We start from the raw sequence: 15,336 nt of genomic DNA, 5'->3' as shown, positions 1-15,336 counted from the left end.
TGTTTTTCTTTTTTGTTTTTGTTACCAGGGTTAAAGACTGAACTCATGGCCTTGCACATGCTAGGCAAGTGCTCCGCCACTGAGCTAAACCCCAACCGCTGCTTTTCTTCAATGAAGGGAAAATCCAAGAATTTAGTAAGATCAAAAGGTAGTATGGGCTTTTAATCCCAGTGGCTTGGGAGGCTGAGGCAGGAGGATCACACGTTTGATGCCAGCCTTAGCAGCTAGCAAGGCCCTAAGCAATTAAACAAGACCCTGTGGCTGGGATTGTGGCTCAGAGATAGACCATATGCGAGGCCCTGGGTTTCATCCTTAGCACCACATGATAATAAATAAGTAAAGATATTGTGTCCAACTGCAACTAAAAAAATTTTAAGTATTAAAAAAAAAAGACCTTGTGATATGGCTCAGTGGTAAAGCACCCCCAGTACCAAAAAAAAAAAAAAAAAGTAGTATGGAGCCAGGAGTGGTGGTATACACTCATAATCCCAGTGATGCAGGAGACAGACAGGAGGACTACAAGTTCAATGGCAGCGTTGTCAATTTTGCGAGATGTGTTTCAAAAAGACTGGGAGTTAGAATATATGTGTAGTATGCATGAACCCCTGGGTTCAATCCCCAGCACCACAAAAAGTAACAGTATTTTCATGATTTATATTTTGCCAGATTGCATTCTAGAAAAAAATAAAAAGTAATTTATAGGTATTGCAGTTTTTCTGCATCCATTTCAGTGAGGTTTGTGTCATTTTTGTGTACTTTTGTTAATTGGTTAGAGTTGTTTACCCTTTTCGAGCCTGATTTTGCATTTTCTCATTTGCGTGTATCCCAATTTCCATCCAGCAGTCTCCCCAGAAATCCAATCCTACTCTACCTTCTGCTTCTATGGATGAAGAAGAAGGGGATACTTGCACAATATGTTTGGAACAGTGGACCAATGCTGGCGACCACCGGCTCTCAGCATTACGCTGTGGGCACCTCTTTGGGTATAGATGCATTTCTAAGTGGCTTAAAGGACAAGCACGAAAATGTCCCCAGGTAAGGACCATAATTAAGTAAGGACCTAATATGTTAAGTCAGAATTCCTAGAACCACACTAATTGTTTTCCATTGGACTCTTTAGTGCAATAAGAAAGCCAAGCACAATGATATCATTGTCCTTTATGCCCGAACCCTCAGAGCTTTGGACACCAGTGAACAAGAGCGGGTGAAAAGGTAAGTGGTGAGAGTGTGCCTACCTGGACTATTCCCTTTGTGTTCTCATAGGCACATCTTTAAAAGGGAGTATGAAACCACTTTTAGTGTGGTTCTGAGACTTTCTGATTTGGGAATCTCTGGAGAGATTGCAGTCGTCCTACATTATTATTTATAATGCACACCTGATGATCTTCTGAAGGGAATCTGCACTGTTTGCTCTCTATACAGCATTAAAAATGAACATCTGAAGCTGGGTGCTGTGTTGCACTCTAGTCCCAGAAACCTAGGAGATTGAGGCAGGATGATTGAGCCCATAAGTTTGGGGCCAGCCTGGGCAACATATCAAGACCCTGTCACAAAGAGCAGGGGCAACAGTCTAGCACATTACTTAAGTGATGCCATTTTTGCTTTTCATGTTCCTAAGGCCCTGTACAACAGCTCTCCTAATAGAAAGCTCATATAAAAAATTTGCACATGCAATGCAAAAAACTACCAACATTTTGTAAGCCTTAAACAGTTGCTTAAAGTACTACTTAAAGCTGAGTATGGTAGGGTATACCTGTAATCGCAATGACTTGGGAGTCTGAGGCAGGGAGATCCCAGGTTCAAGGCCAGCTTGGGCAACTTAGCAAGACCCTGTCTCAAAAGGGTTGGGAGACTGGGGTTGTGGCTTAGTACAAGAACACTTGCCTAGCATGTGTCAGGCACTAGGTTTGATTCTCAGTACCACATATAAATAAATAAAGGTTCATTGTCAACTAAAAAATATTTAAAGGGAGGGGGTTGGGGATGTAACTCAGTGGTATGCACCCCTGAATTCAATCCACAGTACCAAACAAAGGCTACTATGTAAAATATGCTTTAAGAACATTAAAGAGGGGGCTGGGGTTGTGGCTTAGCGGTAGAGCACTCACCTAGCATGGGTGAGGCCCTGGGTTCAATCCTCAGCATCACATAAAAATAAATAAAGATATTGTATCCAACTACAACTAAAAAGAATATTAAAGAGCCTGGCACGGTGGCACACAACTGTAATCACAGTGGTTGAGGTGTCTGAGGTAGGAGGATCGCAACTTTAAAACCAGCCTCGGCAATTTAGCCTGTCACTCTCTAAATATTAAAATACCAAAAAAGGGCTGGGGATGTGACTGAGTGGTTAAGTGCACCTGGGTTCAATTCCTGGTACAGAAAATGTTAAAAAGAACCTTCAACAGGCCACCTCAGCTATTTAGCAAGGTCCTAAGCCACTTAGTAAGATGCTGTCTCAAAATTTAAAATAAAAAGGGGCTTAGGATATGGCTCAGTGGTAAAGTACCCCTGGGTTAAATTCCCAGTACCAAAGTGGGGGAATAAAGCACATAAAAAAAGGCATAGAATGTAGCTCAGTTTACAGTGCTTTCCTTGTATGTATGAGGACCCAGGTTCCATCCCCAATGCTATTAAAATAAATAAAAAGGCAAAATCTATAGGTTTGGCTAAAGGAATAAATCCTAGCTGAGTGTGGTAGCATACCTATAGTCCTAACTATTGGGGAGACTGAGATGAGAGGATCACTTGAGCCCACATGTTAGAGATCAGTCTGGGCATTTAAAAAATGAGAGGGAAGGGCTGGGGATGTGGCTCAAGCAGTAGCGCGCTCGCCTGGGATGCGTGCGGCCCAGGTTCGATCCTCAGCACCACATACCAACAAAGATGTTGTGTCTGCCGAGAACTAAATAAATAAATATTAAAAAATTCTCTCTCTCTCTCTCTCTCTCTCTCTCTCTCTCTCTCTCCTCTCTCTCTCCTCTCTCTCCTCTCTCACTCTTTCTTTAAAAAAAAAATGAGAGGGAAGAAAAGAGAAACTTTTTTTTTTTTTTTTTTTTTTTTTGGTACCAGGGATTGAATCAGATACACTCGACCACTGAGCCATATCCCCAGCCCTATTTTGAATTTTATTTAGAGACAGGTTCTTGCTAAGTTGCTTAGCACCTTGCTTTTGCTGAGGCTGGTTTTGAACTCATGATCCTCCTGTACTAGCCTCCCAAGCCGCTGGGATTATAGGTGTTCGCCACAGTGCCTAGCAGAGATAAAACCACTTTTATTAATTGTTTATCATTCCCAAGAATGATTATATATTGTATGGCTTAGAAAGTTTTTATACTTTGTGTAAAAATTATATTAAGTTACAATTTAAGACAGTGAGCCTTACTAAATTGCCCAGGCTGACCTCATCCTCCTGCTGCAAATACCTGAGCAGCTGGGATTACATGCTTGGGCCATCATACCAGCTAAAATTAATTTTTAAGTTCCATATAAAACTGAGTGGCACACACATGTGAACTCAAGTGAGATATTGAGGTGAGAGGGAGATTTGAGGTGAGAGGATCACAAGTTGGAGGGCAGCCTAGGCAATTTAGTGAGACCCTGTATCAAAATAAAGGGGTCAAAGCCGGACATGGTGGCACATACCTGTAATCGGGAGGCTGAGAGAGGAGGGTTGAGAGTTCAAAGTCAGCCTCAGCAACAACAAGACACTAAGCAACTCAGTGAGACCCTGTCTAAATAAAAGTACAAAATAGGGCTAGGGATGAGGCTCAGTGGTTGAGAGCCCCAGAGTTCAATACATGTACAATCAATCAATAGTAAATAAATAAATAAAACAAAGGGCTTGGGATATGGTTCAATTGTTAAGTGCCCCTGCATTCAATCTCTGGTACCAAAGCGGGGCGGCTGGGATGTAGCTCAGTGTTAGAATACCCGGGAGTTCAATTCCCAGTACCACAAAAATAAAAATAAGTAAATCCTTTGGGCTCTTGATTAAAATAGCGTTAAATTTTTAGAGTTAACTTGAGGAGTTATAATCTTCATGATGTCTTTTCTAGCTATGAACATTGTATAATATCCTTCCTTTTTTTTTTCTGGTTTTCTGTGTTTTGAATATACTTTGCTTCATAAAGAACTTCTGAATCCTTTAACTTTATTCCTAGATTGTCATTGTTAAAATTGTTGTTGGTAATGATTTTTTTTTTTTAATTCCCTTCACTAATCAGTTGTCTGGTAAGTAGGGAATCTTATTGATTTTTTTTTTTTTTTTTTACGAGTCTATCATTTTTTAAGAATTATTTTTAGTTGTAGATGGACATAATAGCTCTATTTTTATATATATATTTTTTTAATGTGGTATTGAGGATTGAACCCAGTGCCTCACACATGCTAGGCAAGTGCTCTGTCACTGAGCCCCAGGCCCAGCCCATTGATATCATTTAAAAAAAAATTGTAGGTTGATAGCATACCTTTATTTTAATTGTTTATTTTTATGTGGTACTAAGGATCGAACCCAGTGCCTCACACATGCTAGGCAAGTGTTCTGCCACTGAGCCACAACTCCAGTCCCAATTTTTTTGTTTTTGGTTTTTTATTGTTGTTGTTTTGGTTTATGGTTCCGGAGATTGAACACAGGGCCTTCACACATGCTAGGCAAGTGCTTTACCACTGAGCCCTTGCTAGGTTTTGTTTTGAGCAAAGTCTTTCTCTATAGAAGTGCCTACACTGACCTAGAACTTGATTTTGAGATAAGGTCTCACTAAGTTGCTGAGGCTGTCCTCAAACTTGTGATCCTCTTGCCTTAGCCTTCCTGATATGCACCACTTCACTCAGCAGGTCTGCTTTTCTTGGTCTTAATTCAAGCAACCTCGATGAACCGTAATAGTTTTGAGTTCACTAGAATTTTTCTTGAAAATAAATAAGTATAGGCAGCTTTATCTCTTCCCTTCCAATTTTCATTTTTTTCTTTTTGATTTTATTGGAATGTAATTCAGTCCTTGTTTTTGCATGTAATATTTTGAAACTTTTTAGGTATGTGCAAATTTAAGATTGTTACTTTTGGTGAATATGTCTTTATTATATATTGTTGTTTATATCTTCATGTATGTGTGTAGTACTGAGGATATAACGAGTTCACTTGATGCTTTGACTGTATCTCTTGTGGCTTTGAAACTTACATGTTTTTTTCTTTTTCCCAATCTTTTCCCTAAACCTCTCACTTCTCCCTGATCTTATTTTCCCTAAATCTTCTCTGAATCGACTTGATAACCCACCCACCCCCACCCTGTTCTATCACAGCCTTTGGGACAAGAGTCCCCTCTGTTTCTCCTTTGCTAGCAAAGCAATAAACCTTTTTTCTTAAACTCGTTTCCTCATTAATGGTTTGGCATTGGCAACAGTGATTGAAACTATATCCCTTGTGTCCTTTTAGGTGGACACAATACCTTTATTTATTTATTTTTATATGAAGCTGAGAATCAAACCCAGTGCCACACATGGGCTAGGCAAGCACTCTACCTCTGAACTACAACCCCAAGCCCCTTTTTATTTTAGAGTCATGGTGTAAGTTGCCCAGGCTGAATTCAAACTGGTGATCCTCCTGCCTCAGCATCACAAGTCACTGGGATGGATTACTGGCTATTGCCTGATCATGCTTTTTGCCTTAATTATGACTGATTTTTATTTTATTAGCATTTGCTAGGTATATACTTTTATCTCTTTAATTCAGCCCCTTTTTTGGTGATTTTATTTGAGTATTTCATTAACAACTAATAGCTTATTGTTTTAATTCAACACATTCTTTTAATCACATTTGCTCTAGCTGGAAGCAGAGAGTTGGCTTTGTTCTTTTTTCCCTCCTTTTTACATAAAACCTTTTTTAGTTCCCATTTCCCAGTAAGAGGCAAATTCCTGACATCATTGCTTGCCTTAAAAACAAAATCCAGCTGGGCATGGTGGTGCACACCTGTAATCCCAGTGGCTTGAGGGGCTGAGGCAGATTGTAAGTTCAAAGCAACTGAGTGAGACCCTGTCTCTAAATAAAATATTTTTAAAACATGCTGGGGATGTGTCTGTACAAAAAAAAGAAAGAAAGAAAATACAGTAGGCTCATGAGTTAAACCCTGCATGCTATACTCTCTTGTAGTTCCTGTAGTTTTTCTTAAATTGGAGAGGTTTTCCTCTTTTTGTTTATGACTCTGTGTATATTATCCACTAGCCTGATAGATTTATAGCAAAGTATATGACAGTGTGAACATACTAAGACATCTTTCTGTACTGTAACCTTTCTGATCCACATTTATTTCCCTTTCTAGTGCTTTATTGAAGGAGCAGATGCTCAGAAAGCAGGCTGAGTTAGAGTCTGCACAGTGCCGACTTCAACTTCAAGTTCTTACTGATGAATGCACTAAACTTCACAGTCGCGTCCAGGTGAGTTTGCTCTTGTGACTTAAATTTGGAATTCAGAATTGAAGAACAGAGCTGTGTCTACAACTCAGTGGTAGTGTATATGCTTAGCATATACATGGCCCAGGTTCAATACCCCAAATAATAGGAATCTAAATATTTACATAGGTTCATCACAAACATAAATAGGATTTATCAAGTTGTTAAAGAAGGAAACATGACCAGTTCATTCTCTGTCTGATTAGGCTGTTTGTCTGAAACACACTTCATGATGGATTCTGCTGCAGTCAGAACTTTAGAAAAATTGAACACCAACACCAACTGAGAATGCTCAACTTGCTAAAGTCATTTTTACCTCCCCAAATCTACCAATAAAATGAAGCTGTCCTTCTGTACTCTCCTTATTTCATTGATTGTTAAAATACTCTAAGAACTCAGTTCTCTAGAATTCATGGTAACATTTAGTACAAGAACTCTTCCAAGTTTTTTTGGGAGTGGGGAGCTGGGTACTAGGGATTGAACTCAGGGGCATTTGACCCCTGAGCCATATCCCCAACCCTGTTTTGTGATTTATTTAGAGACAGGGTCTCCCACTGAGTTGCCTAGGGCCTAGCTTTTGCTGAGGCTGGCTTTGAACTTTCGATCCTTCTATCTCATCCTCCCTAGCCACTAGGATTACAGACATGTGCCACCTTGCCCAGCAGATCAAGGTGTTTTGTGTTTGTGGGTTTTTTTTTTTTAATATATTTTAGTTGTAAATGAACATAATAATACCTTTATTTGTGTTTATGTTCTGAGGATCGAACCCAGTGCCTCACATGTGCAAGGCGAGCACTCTCTCGTTACTGAGCTACAATCCCAGCCCTTGTTTTTGAAGGCAAGGTCTCACTAAGCTGCTTAGGGCCTCAGTAAGTTGCTGAGCCTGGCCTCAGACTTGGGATCCTCAGCCTCCTGAGTCACTGGGCACTGGCATACATCACCTTCCCTGGCAAGAAATTGTTCTTGGAGGAAATGTCAAATAAAACAGCTTTGCGTTTACAAAACCTTTTTTATTTTAGGATTTGCAAAAACTTGTTATACAGCATCGAGATCAGATTGCACAGCAACCCGGGAGCTCCCAGGCAAGTTTCCTAAACTGCCTGCCCTCCAGCCAGGGCCAGCACAAGTACCACTTCCAAAAGACCTTCACAGTATCTCAGACAGGAAACTGCCGAATCATGGCATACTGTGATGCTATGAGCTGCCTGGTGATATCACAGCCTTCTCCTCAGGCTTCCTTCCTTCCAGGTAAACAATTCAGAACCACAGCTATCGTGTTTGTATTCTACTCTGTTTATTTCTTCTTCTCTCCTTTTTTGGAGAATTCAGGTTTCAATAGGAGGTACATAGAAGTGTAAGTCAGTGTTATAGTCTAAAGAGAACAAATCACTCCCCATATGTCCCATTCAGCTTAGTTTCATTTTAGACCTGAAATGTGTGACAAAAGTATTCTGAGGGCTAATTCAAGTTAAGACAAAATTTAATCTTATATTCAATAGTGTTCAAATTCCAAATAAAAGAACTTGGAGAATGCATTAATTATATAATACATGTGCTAACTATTTTCCTATTTTGTGCATGTAAAGCTTAATTTATATTTTCTTACTATTGCAAACCAAATGTCCTCACATGCCCAATGAAATTGTTCCTAGATGTTACAGATGTTTTTCTTTTTCTTTTTCTTTTTTTTTTTTTTTTTTTTTTTTGTTTTGTTTTGTTTTGTTTTGGATACAACACCCTTATTTTATTTATTTTTATGTGTTGCTGAGGATTGAATCCAAACCCAGTGCTAGGCAAGCACTCTACCACTGATTTACACCCCAGCCCCAGATGTTTCTTTCTACTGGCTTTATCATGTGATTTTTTTTTTTTTTTTTTTTTTTTTTACAAGTTCAAGGCCAGTCTCTGCAATGTAACAAGGCTCTAAGCAACTTAATGAGATCCTTTTTCAAAATAAAAAGTATTCCAGGGCTGGGGTTGTGGCTCAGCAGTAGAGCGCTTGCCTAACACATGCGAGGCCTTGGGTTTGATCCTTAGCACCACATAAAAAATAAATAAATAAAATAAAGGTATGTGTTCAACTACAACTAAAAAATAAATATTTAAATAAATAAATATTTAAAAAGTATTCCAAAGGGCTCAGTGACAGAGCATCCTGAATTCAATTCCAGTACCTCCCCCCAAAAGAGAACGAAATTCTATATTTTTGTGTATTTCTCTATTTAGTGATAACAGCTATAATGTGAGAGACTATCATGAATTTCCAGTTAGGCCCAGTAGTGTACTCCTGTAATCCTAGAGGCTCGGAGGTGGGAGGGTTACAGATTCAAAGCCAGCTTTAGCAAATTTAGCAAGGCCTTAAGCAACTCAGAGATCCTGTCTCTAAATACAAAACCAAAAGGCCTAGGGATGTGGCTTAATGGTTAAGTGTCCCTGAGTTTAATCCCCAGTACAAAAAAAAAAAAAACACCTCCACTTAAGCATAAAGTAAAAGGATTTTTTATAATATTCTTAGATCCCATCTAAGATTTAAATTTTTTTTTTTTTTAGTACTAGGGATTACACCCACCATCTCACACATGCTAGGCAAGTGCTCTGCCACTGAGCTACATCCTTTACCTTATATTTGTGGGGCGGTGCCAGGGATTGACAGAGGGGCGCTTAACCACTGATTCTCCTCCGTAGCCCCTTTTATTTTTTGAGACAGTCTTGCTAAGTTCCTGAGGCTGGCCTCCAAATTGGATTAGCCTCCCGAATCATTGAGATTACTGATATGGACCACCATGCCTGGCCCTTTATTAATTTTGAGTCAGGATCTTGCTAAGTTGTCCAGGTTATCCTCAAACTTGGAATTCTCCTGTCTTGGCCTTCCTAGTAGCTAGGATTTACAGGTACGTGTCACTGTGCCTGACCCCATCCAATACTTTTAAAAAATGATTTATGATCAAATAAAACCTCTGATTTTCCTCAAATTGGTTATTATTGTGTCCCTTTTTGTTTTTTCACCCCCAGTACTAGGGATCAAACCTCTAGTTCCTTTACCACTGAACTACATCCCCAGACCTTTATTTTATTATTATTATTAATATTTTTAGGACTGGGGCTGTGGCTCAGCTTCACACTTGCCTGGCACATGTGAAGCACTGGGTTCAATTCTCAGCACCACATATAAATAATAAAATAAAGATCTATCAACAATTTAAAAAATAATAGTAATATTTTTAGTTGAGAACACAATACCTTTATTTTATTTATTTTTATGCGGTGCTATATCTGCCCTGGCCTCCAAAGTCTGGGATTATATGTGTGCCTTACCACACCCAGCCTTATCTCCATTCTTTTTTTTTTTTTTTTTTTTTTTAAGGGAAAGGTCTTCATAAATATTTTTTTTTAATTTTTTTTTTTAAAGAGAGAGTGAGGGGAGGGAGAGAGAGAGAGAATTTTAAATATTTATTTTTAGTTCTCGGCGGACACAACATCTTTGTTGGTATGTGGTGCTGAGGATCGAACCTGGGCCGAACGCATGTGAGGCGAGCGTGCTACTGCTTGAGCCACATCCCCAGCCCTTATCTCCGTTCTTTACTGTTGTGTGCTTTCTGCATTTTGAGTATCTGTGCTTCAGATGGAATACTCTCAGTCTCTCAACAGCTTCATTGACATAAACTAAACTGTATGTTTAAAGTATGTGATTTGATATGTGTACACCCCTGAAACCATCACTGCATCAAGATATAATGAACATATTTATCATGCCAAAAGTTTTCTTGTTACTTTTGTAATCCCTTCCACCTGGTGTTTCCTCTTCTCCCTGTCTCCAAATAAATGCTTCTTTTCTTTTTCTTTTTTAGGTGTTAGGGATTGAACCCAGGGTCTTGGGCATGTGAGGCAAGCACTCTACCAACTGAGCTATATCCTCAGCCCTGACCTGCTTTTTATGTAGATTAGTTTGCATTTTCTAGAGTTTTATAGTGCATTGTTATTTTTTGTTTTGACTTTCAACATATTTTTTAAAAAAGATTTGTCTATATTTTTGTGTAATTCAATAGTTCATTTAATTGCTGGGTAATATTACATTGTCTGTATATATAATTGTTTATTCATTCATCTATTGATAGACATTAGGGATGTATTGTACATGCTTTAAGTAAATTATTGCACTGGAGAATTTTTGTTTTACCTTCTGTTTCTGGAGGATTTATGTGCCAAGAAAGGTAAACAAAGGAGCTACTTGAAAAGATGGTTTTCATTGGTCCTGAATTAACTTTAACTGAACTATTTTTTTACTCTCTTCTTTGGTAGGCTTTGGTGTTAAGATGTTGAGTACTGCCAACATGAAAAGCAGTCAGTATATTCCAATGCATGGCAAACAGATCCGAGGACTGGCTTTTAGTAGTCGTTCCAAAGGCTTGCTGCTTTCTGCTTCTCTAGACAATACTATTAAACTGACTAGGTAAATAAGTCAGGGGTCTGGGTTGCATCAAATTAATATTGATGTTATGGTGCCCTTAGCTCTCTTTTATTGGTCTAAAGCCTTATCTTTTGAGATCTACATAAAATTGATTCTGTTTAAAAGTGAACATACTAAACTGTAATATGCTGTTTCTTTAAAATTATACATGTGTTACAAAATATATTTTAAACTGTGCAAATGAGAGTAATATTCTAGAGATGGTGAAATGGTGTATTGATTATGTGTGTAATGTAAGTAACAGGTGGTGAAGGTAATGAGAAGTGGGGAATGTACTGTTAATATATTCTTTTAATTTATTCTTTAACTCAAGAGGAAAGGCTATAGCCCCAAAGTTTTGAAATATAAGGGGTTATCTGTGTAATTCCTAAAGGAAATTGAGAATCCAGACAGTTTGGGTTTGTGTTCTCTAAAACCAAAATATAACTGAAATGGGAACAGACTTTGACGGGTCAATGATGCTTTTATTAAGCAGCAAAGGAGCACATTTTTGGGGTAGAAAACAAGGGTCTGAATGTTATAAGGTTCAGCTGAGTGAGGTTATAGGATGTTTGGTTTGGTGGGTTTATTTAGGGTGGGACAGGAGCCTAGGGAAGTTCTTAGGGCCTGTTGTACTGGGGTGGTCAGCTAACTGAGTCAAGAACGGGTCAGGTGCCAGTCTGTCTGAGTTCCTTTTGTGTCTTCCCTCTGAGGCCTGAGCTTCTAAATGACAGAAGCTCTAATTTACCACAGACAATATGGGTGGGGGAACAGCTGCAAATAAGGGAAATGCCCTGGGGCCTATTCTCCACCCCTTCATCCTCAGTAGAGATTATCGATCATTTGATAATTTTTGCCTCTTCATCATGTATTTGATTTAGTAGTAAAAAAAATCTCTCATAACTCCATAGCCTGGAGACCAATACTGTTGTCCAGACTTACAATACCGGACGTCCTGTCTGGAGCTGTTGCTGGTGCCATGATGAAAACAATTACATCTATGCCGGACTAGCCAATGGTTCAATTCTAGTCTATGACCTAAGAAACACAAGTTGTCATGTACAGGAGTTAGTACCTCAGAAGGCCAGGTAAGAAACCACTCACTTTTTTTCTATAGATAGTAGCTTGCTTTTAGATTGTAAGTGTATTCGCCCTCTCTTCAGAGGGTATTCCACAGTTGATCAACAGTCTCTATTTCAGAATTATCAAGGTCCTTAAAATTTGTGTCCTTGATATTTCACATGTTAGAAAACTCTGGTTTCACGTATAACCAGGTTCATAAGAGTCAGTAATCATCCAGCATGGCAAAATATAATTCTATCTGTGTTTAGAACCAGGTCTACAACTTATAAATGTAACCTTGGTGGTGTTTCTTGGCCCATTAAATGTGATTATTAACATAGACTTGCTGAAACAACTACTTAATTGTCACTCAAAAGAGATTTTAAGGGCTGGGGATGTGGCTCAAGTGGTAACTGGGGTGCTGGGTTTGATCCTCAACACCACATTAAAAAAAAATAATAATAAAGATATTGTGTCCACCTAAAATTAAAAAATAAATATTAAAAAAAAAAGATTTTAGAAGAATAGCCTAATAGCCAGCCACAGTGGCACATGCTTTTGATCCCAGTGGCTTGGGACACTGAAGCAGGAGAATTGTGAGTTCAAAGCCAGCCTCAGCAAAAGCGAGGCACTAAGCAACTTAGTGACACCCTGTCTCTGAAAAAAATATAAAATAGGGCTGAGGATGTGGCTCAGTGGTGGAGTGTCCCTGAGTTTAATCTCTAGTACCCCCCCCCCAAAAAAAAAAAAGCCTAATTATGGTTTAATCTGCTGGGCTTGGTGGTAGCAGTGATGGCCCATTCCCGGATCCCAGAAACTTTGGAGGCTATGAGAGGAGATTTGCATGTTCAAGGCCAGCCTCAGCAGCACAGCTAGATCAGATCTTAAAATTTTAAAAGGCTAGGAGTGGGAATATGGTACGGTGGGTAAAGTGCCCTTGGGTTTTGTTAGCAAAAATAGTCAAAATGGTTTCAGCACCATAATGAAAGTACAAATAACCAGAGGAGAGCAGACTTCATGGGTCAGCACTGTCTTTTATTTAGCAATGGAGTCAGGCATCGGTTGTGCTCACTTTCTGGGCAGAAAGCGGCCCCCCGGTTACAGAGGGAGCTTGGGGTTTTATAGGTTACACACTGAGAGGTTGCTTATCAGTTTGGGCATTCAGGAAAGAGATTGTGAAAATGTGAGACTTGTTTTTACTAGGCAGTGTTTTTGCAGGACAAGGATGGAGGGTTCAGAGCTCAGTGTTCAGAGCTTATCTTATCCTCCAGAGGACAGCATATTGTCACAGGGACAGGTTTAATGTGTAGTTTCACTGTCATTGGGTGAGAATTTACTTGGGAAAGGATCAATACTTGTCCTCTTCCCAGTGACCGCCATTTTAGGATTTATGTGTGTCTCCTTCCCAGGGATTGTCTTGTTACTGGGGAAGGATTAGTGTTTTGGCTTCTCCCTCTCTCACTCCTCCTGGGTCACACACTATCTTGGGGGGTGTCATTTTAGGCTGTCATTTCCATATCCTTCAGGTTCAACCCCCTCCCCCGCCAAAAAAAAAAGTGCAGGTTGGCCTAAGGATGCCATATTGCTGTATCATTTTTAATCTAGTTCTGGGATTTCAAGGTTTATAACAAAAAATCTGTCCATATTCTGGTATTGGTTGGCCATTTGCACCACTGTGGCTTCTCAGAATGTGTAGAACACCATGTGAATTGTCTTGGAGGTATAAAAAGTTCTCAGAAGGTGAGTAGATTCTGTGGCCTGGCCAAAATAGAAAATATCTTAAAGAAGATAGAAAGGAATTATGCTTCAGTGATGTGATCCATGGACATGAAAGTGATTGATGTGAACTTCAGGCAAATAGATAACTGCCATTAATGTATAATAATTTAAATTAAAAATAGCAAGGGCCAGGTGTGGCATGTACCTACATTCCTGGCTACTTTGAAGGGTGCTGAGGCTTCTCTCCCCCACCCCCCACCCCCCCACACAGAGGGTTTTTAGTTTTGTGTTCTTTTGGGTTTTGTTTGTTTGAACACATGGCCTTCAACATGCTAGGTATGCACTCCTCTACCACTGAGTTACATCCCCCCAGCCCTTGATATTTTGAGACAGGGTCTTGCTGTTACCAACCCTGGTCTTGAACTTGCAGTGCTTCTGCCTCAGCCTGGAAACTGGGATTACAGACATTTGCCACAGATTCCAGCTCAAGTGTTGTTTTGTCAGATGTTAGGGAATATTGGCCCATGGGTCTGTTAATCTCTTCTGTAGACATAGGGATATGATCCAGGATTCTACTGGTAGTGGGAGTCCAAGTATTGTATTTGGAATTTGATGCATTTTTTTTTTCTTTTCCTTCAGATGCCCACTGGTATCTCTTTCATATATACCGAGAGCTGCCTCCGCTGTATTTCCATATGGTGGGGTGCTAGCTGGAACATTGGAGAATGCTTCCTTCTGGGAGCTAAAAGTGGGCTTCTCTCATTGGCCTCATGTGCTGCCCTTAGAGCCAGGGGGCTATGTAGACTTTCAGACGGAGAGCAGCACCCGACACTGTCTTGTGACCTACAGGCCTGGTGAGTGTTGGAGTCCTTTGAGGCCTCCTCTGGTTTTATTTGGGAGCCAGTGGGTATTAGGAGAGGGAAGAAGAGTTTGGCTCTCCTTTGGGTGGCTACAGTAAGCTCCTCACAGGTTAACAAGTTGGGTTATAGCTCTTGCTACTACAGTAAAGCTGATGGCTCTCAGTGCCTCCAATAGTGCCTGCCTTCCTGCTCTTTATTTGTGAGAACTAGAACAAATTCTGCCTGGTACTTCTGGAAGTCAATTAACCACTATTTCTTAAAGCAGTAATGAAATGAGGAAGCCTACTCTTGAGGGCATTGAGCCACCTTCAGATCAGCTTCATGTCTTCTGCCTGACCCTCACTTCACCTAAAAGAGGTAGAGATGAGGCTGGGCATGGTGACTTCCATATGCAATCTCAGCAACTTAGACTCTAAGCAACTTAGTGAGACCCTATCTCAAAATAAAAAATGAAATTGAGTTCAATCCCCAGTTTTAAAAAAAAAAAATGGTGCAAAGGAAGGCAGCCATGTATGGCCCAGACTAGGGTATTAACTATTCTTATTTGAAGCAAACCAGGTAAATAAGAGAAGACTGACAAAGATGGGTATGTGCACCTAGCCAGCTAAACTACAGTGTCTCCAGAACCAGGGTTGAAAACCCTGATAGATGACTGTTCTTAAAAGTCACAGGTTCTTAGAAAATTCTTGATGAACTATAATGGTCATTGTTGTAGGTTTTTTCCTAATTTGATCTTGAGGTCTCTCAGGAGAATCGCTGTAAACTCTAGCCCTACCCTAAGAGGGCTTTGAGGATTTACTTGTT

The 15,336-nt window shown here is 39.7% G+C and overlaps 1 protein-coding gene across 2 annotated transcripts in view; it reads left to right on the top strand.

Moving 5' to 3' along the window:
- Positions 1-15,336, top strand: part of RFWD3 (ring finger and WD repeat domain 3) — a 41,470-nt gene that overhangs the window by 19,085 nt on the left and 7,049 nt on the right. The window contains exons 5-11 of one of the 2 annotated variants that reach the window (XM_081274207.1): positions 844-1,035; positions 1,121-1,212; positions 6,315-6,429; positions 7,464-7,692; positions 10,744-10,894; positions 11,803-11,979; positions 14,312-14,526. In XM_081274207.1, the coding sequence (XP_081130333.1) occupies positions 844-1,035; positions 1,121-1,212; positions 6,315-6,429; positions 7,464-7,692; positions 10,744-10,894; positions 11,803-11,979; positions 14,312-14,526 (1,171 nt within the window). Of the gene's footprint in view, positions 1-840; positions 1,036-1,120; positions 1,213-6,314; positions 6,430-7,463; positions 7,693-10,743; positions 10,895-11,802; positions 11,980-14,311; positions 14,527-15,336 lie in introns of both variants that reach the window. The other variant, XM_081274206.1, reaches the window with a different exon arrangement.

The sequence above is a fragment of the Spermophilus citellus genome (genome assembly GCF_964194105.1).
Source record: "Spermophilus citellus genome assembly, chromosome: 18".
Lineage (NCBI taxonomy): Eukaryota > Metazoa > Chordata > Mammalia > Rodentia > Sciuridae > Spermophilus > Spermophilus citellus.
Note: the sequence above shows the minus strand (reverse complement) of the source record. Positions and strands in the feature narration are given on the sequence as shown.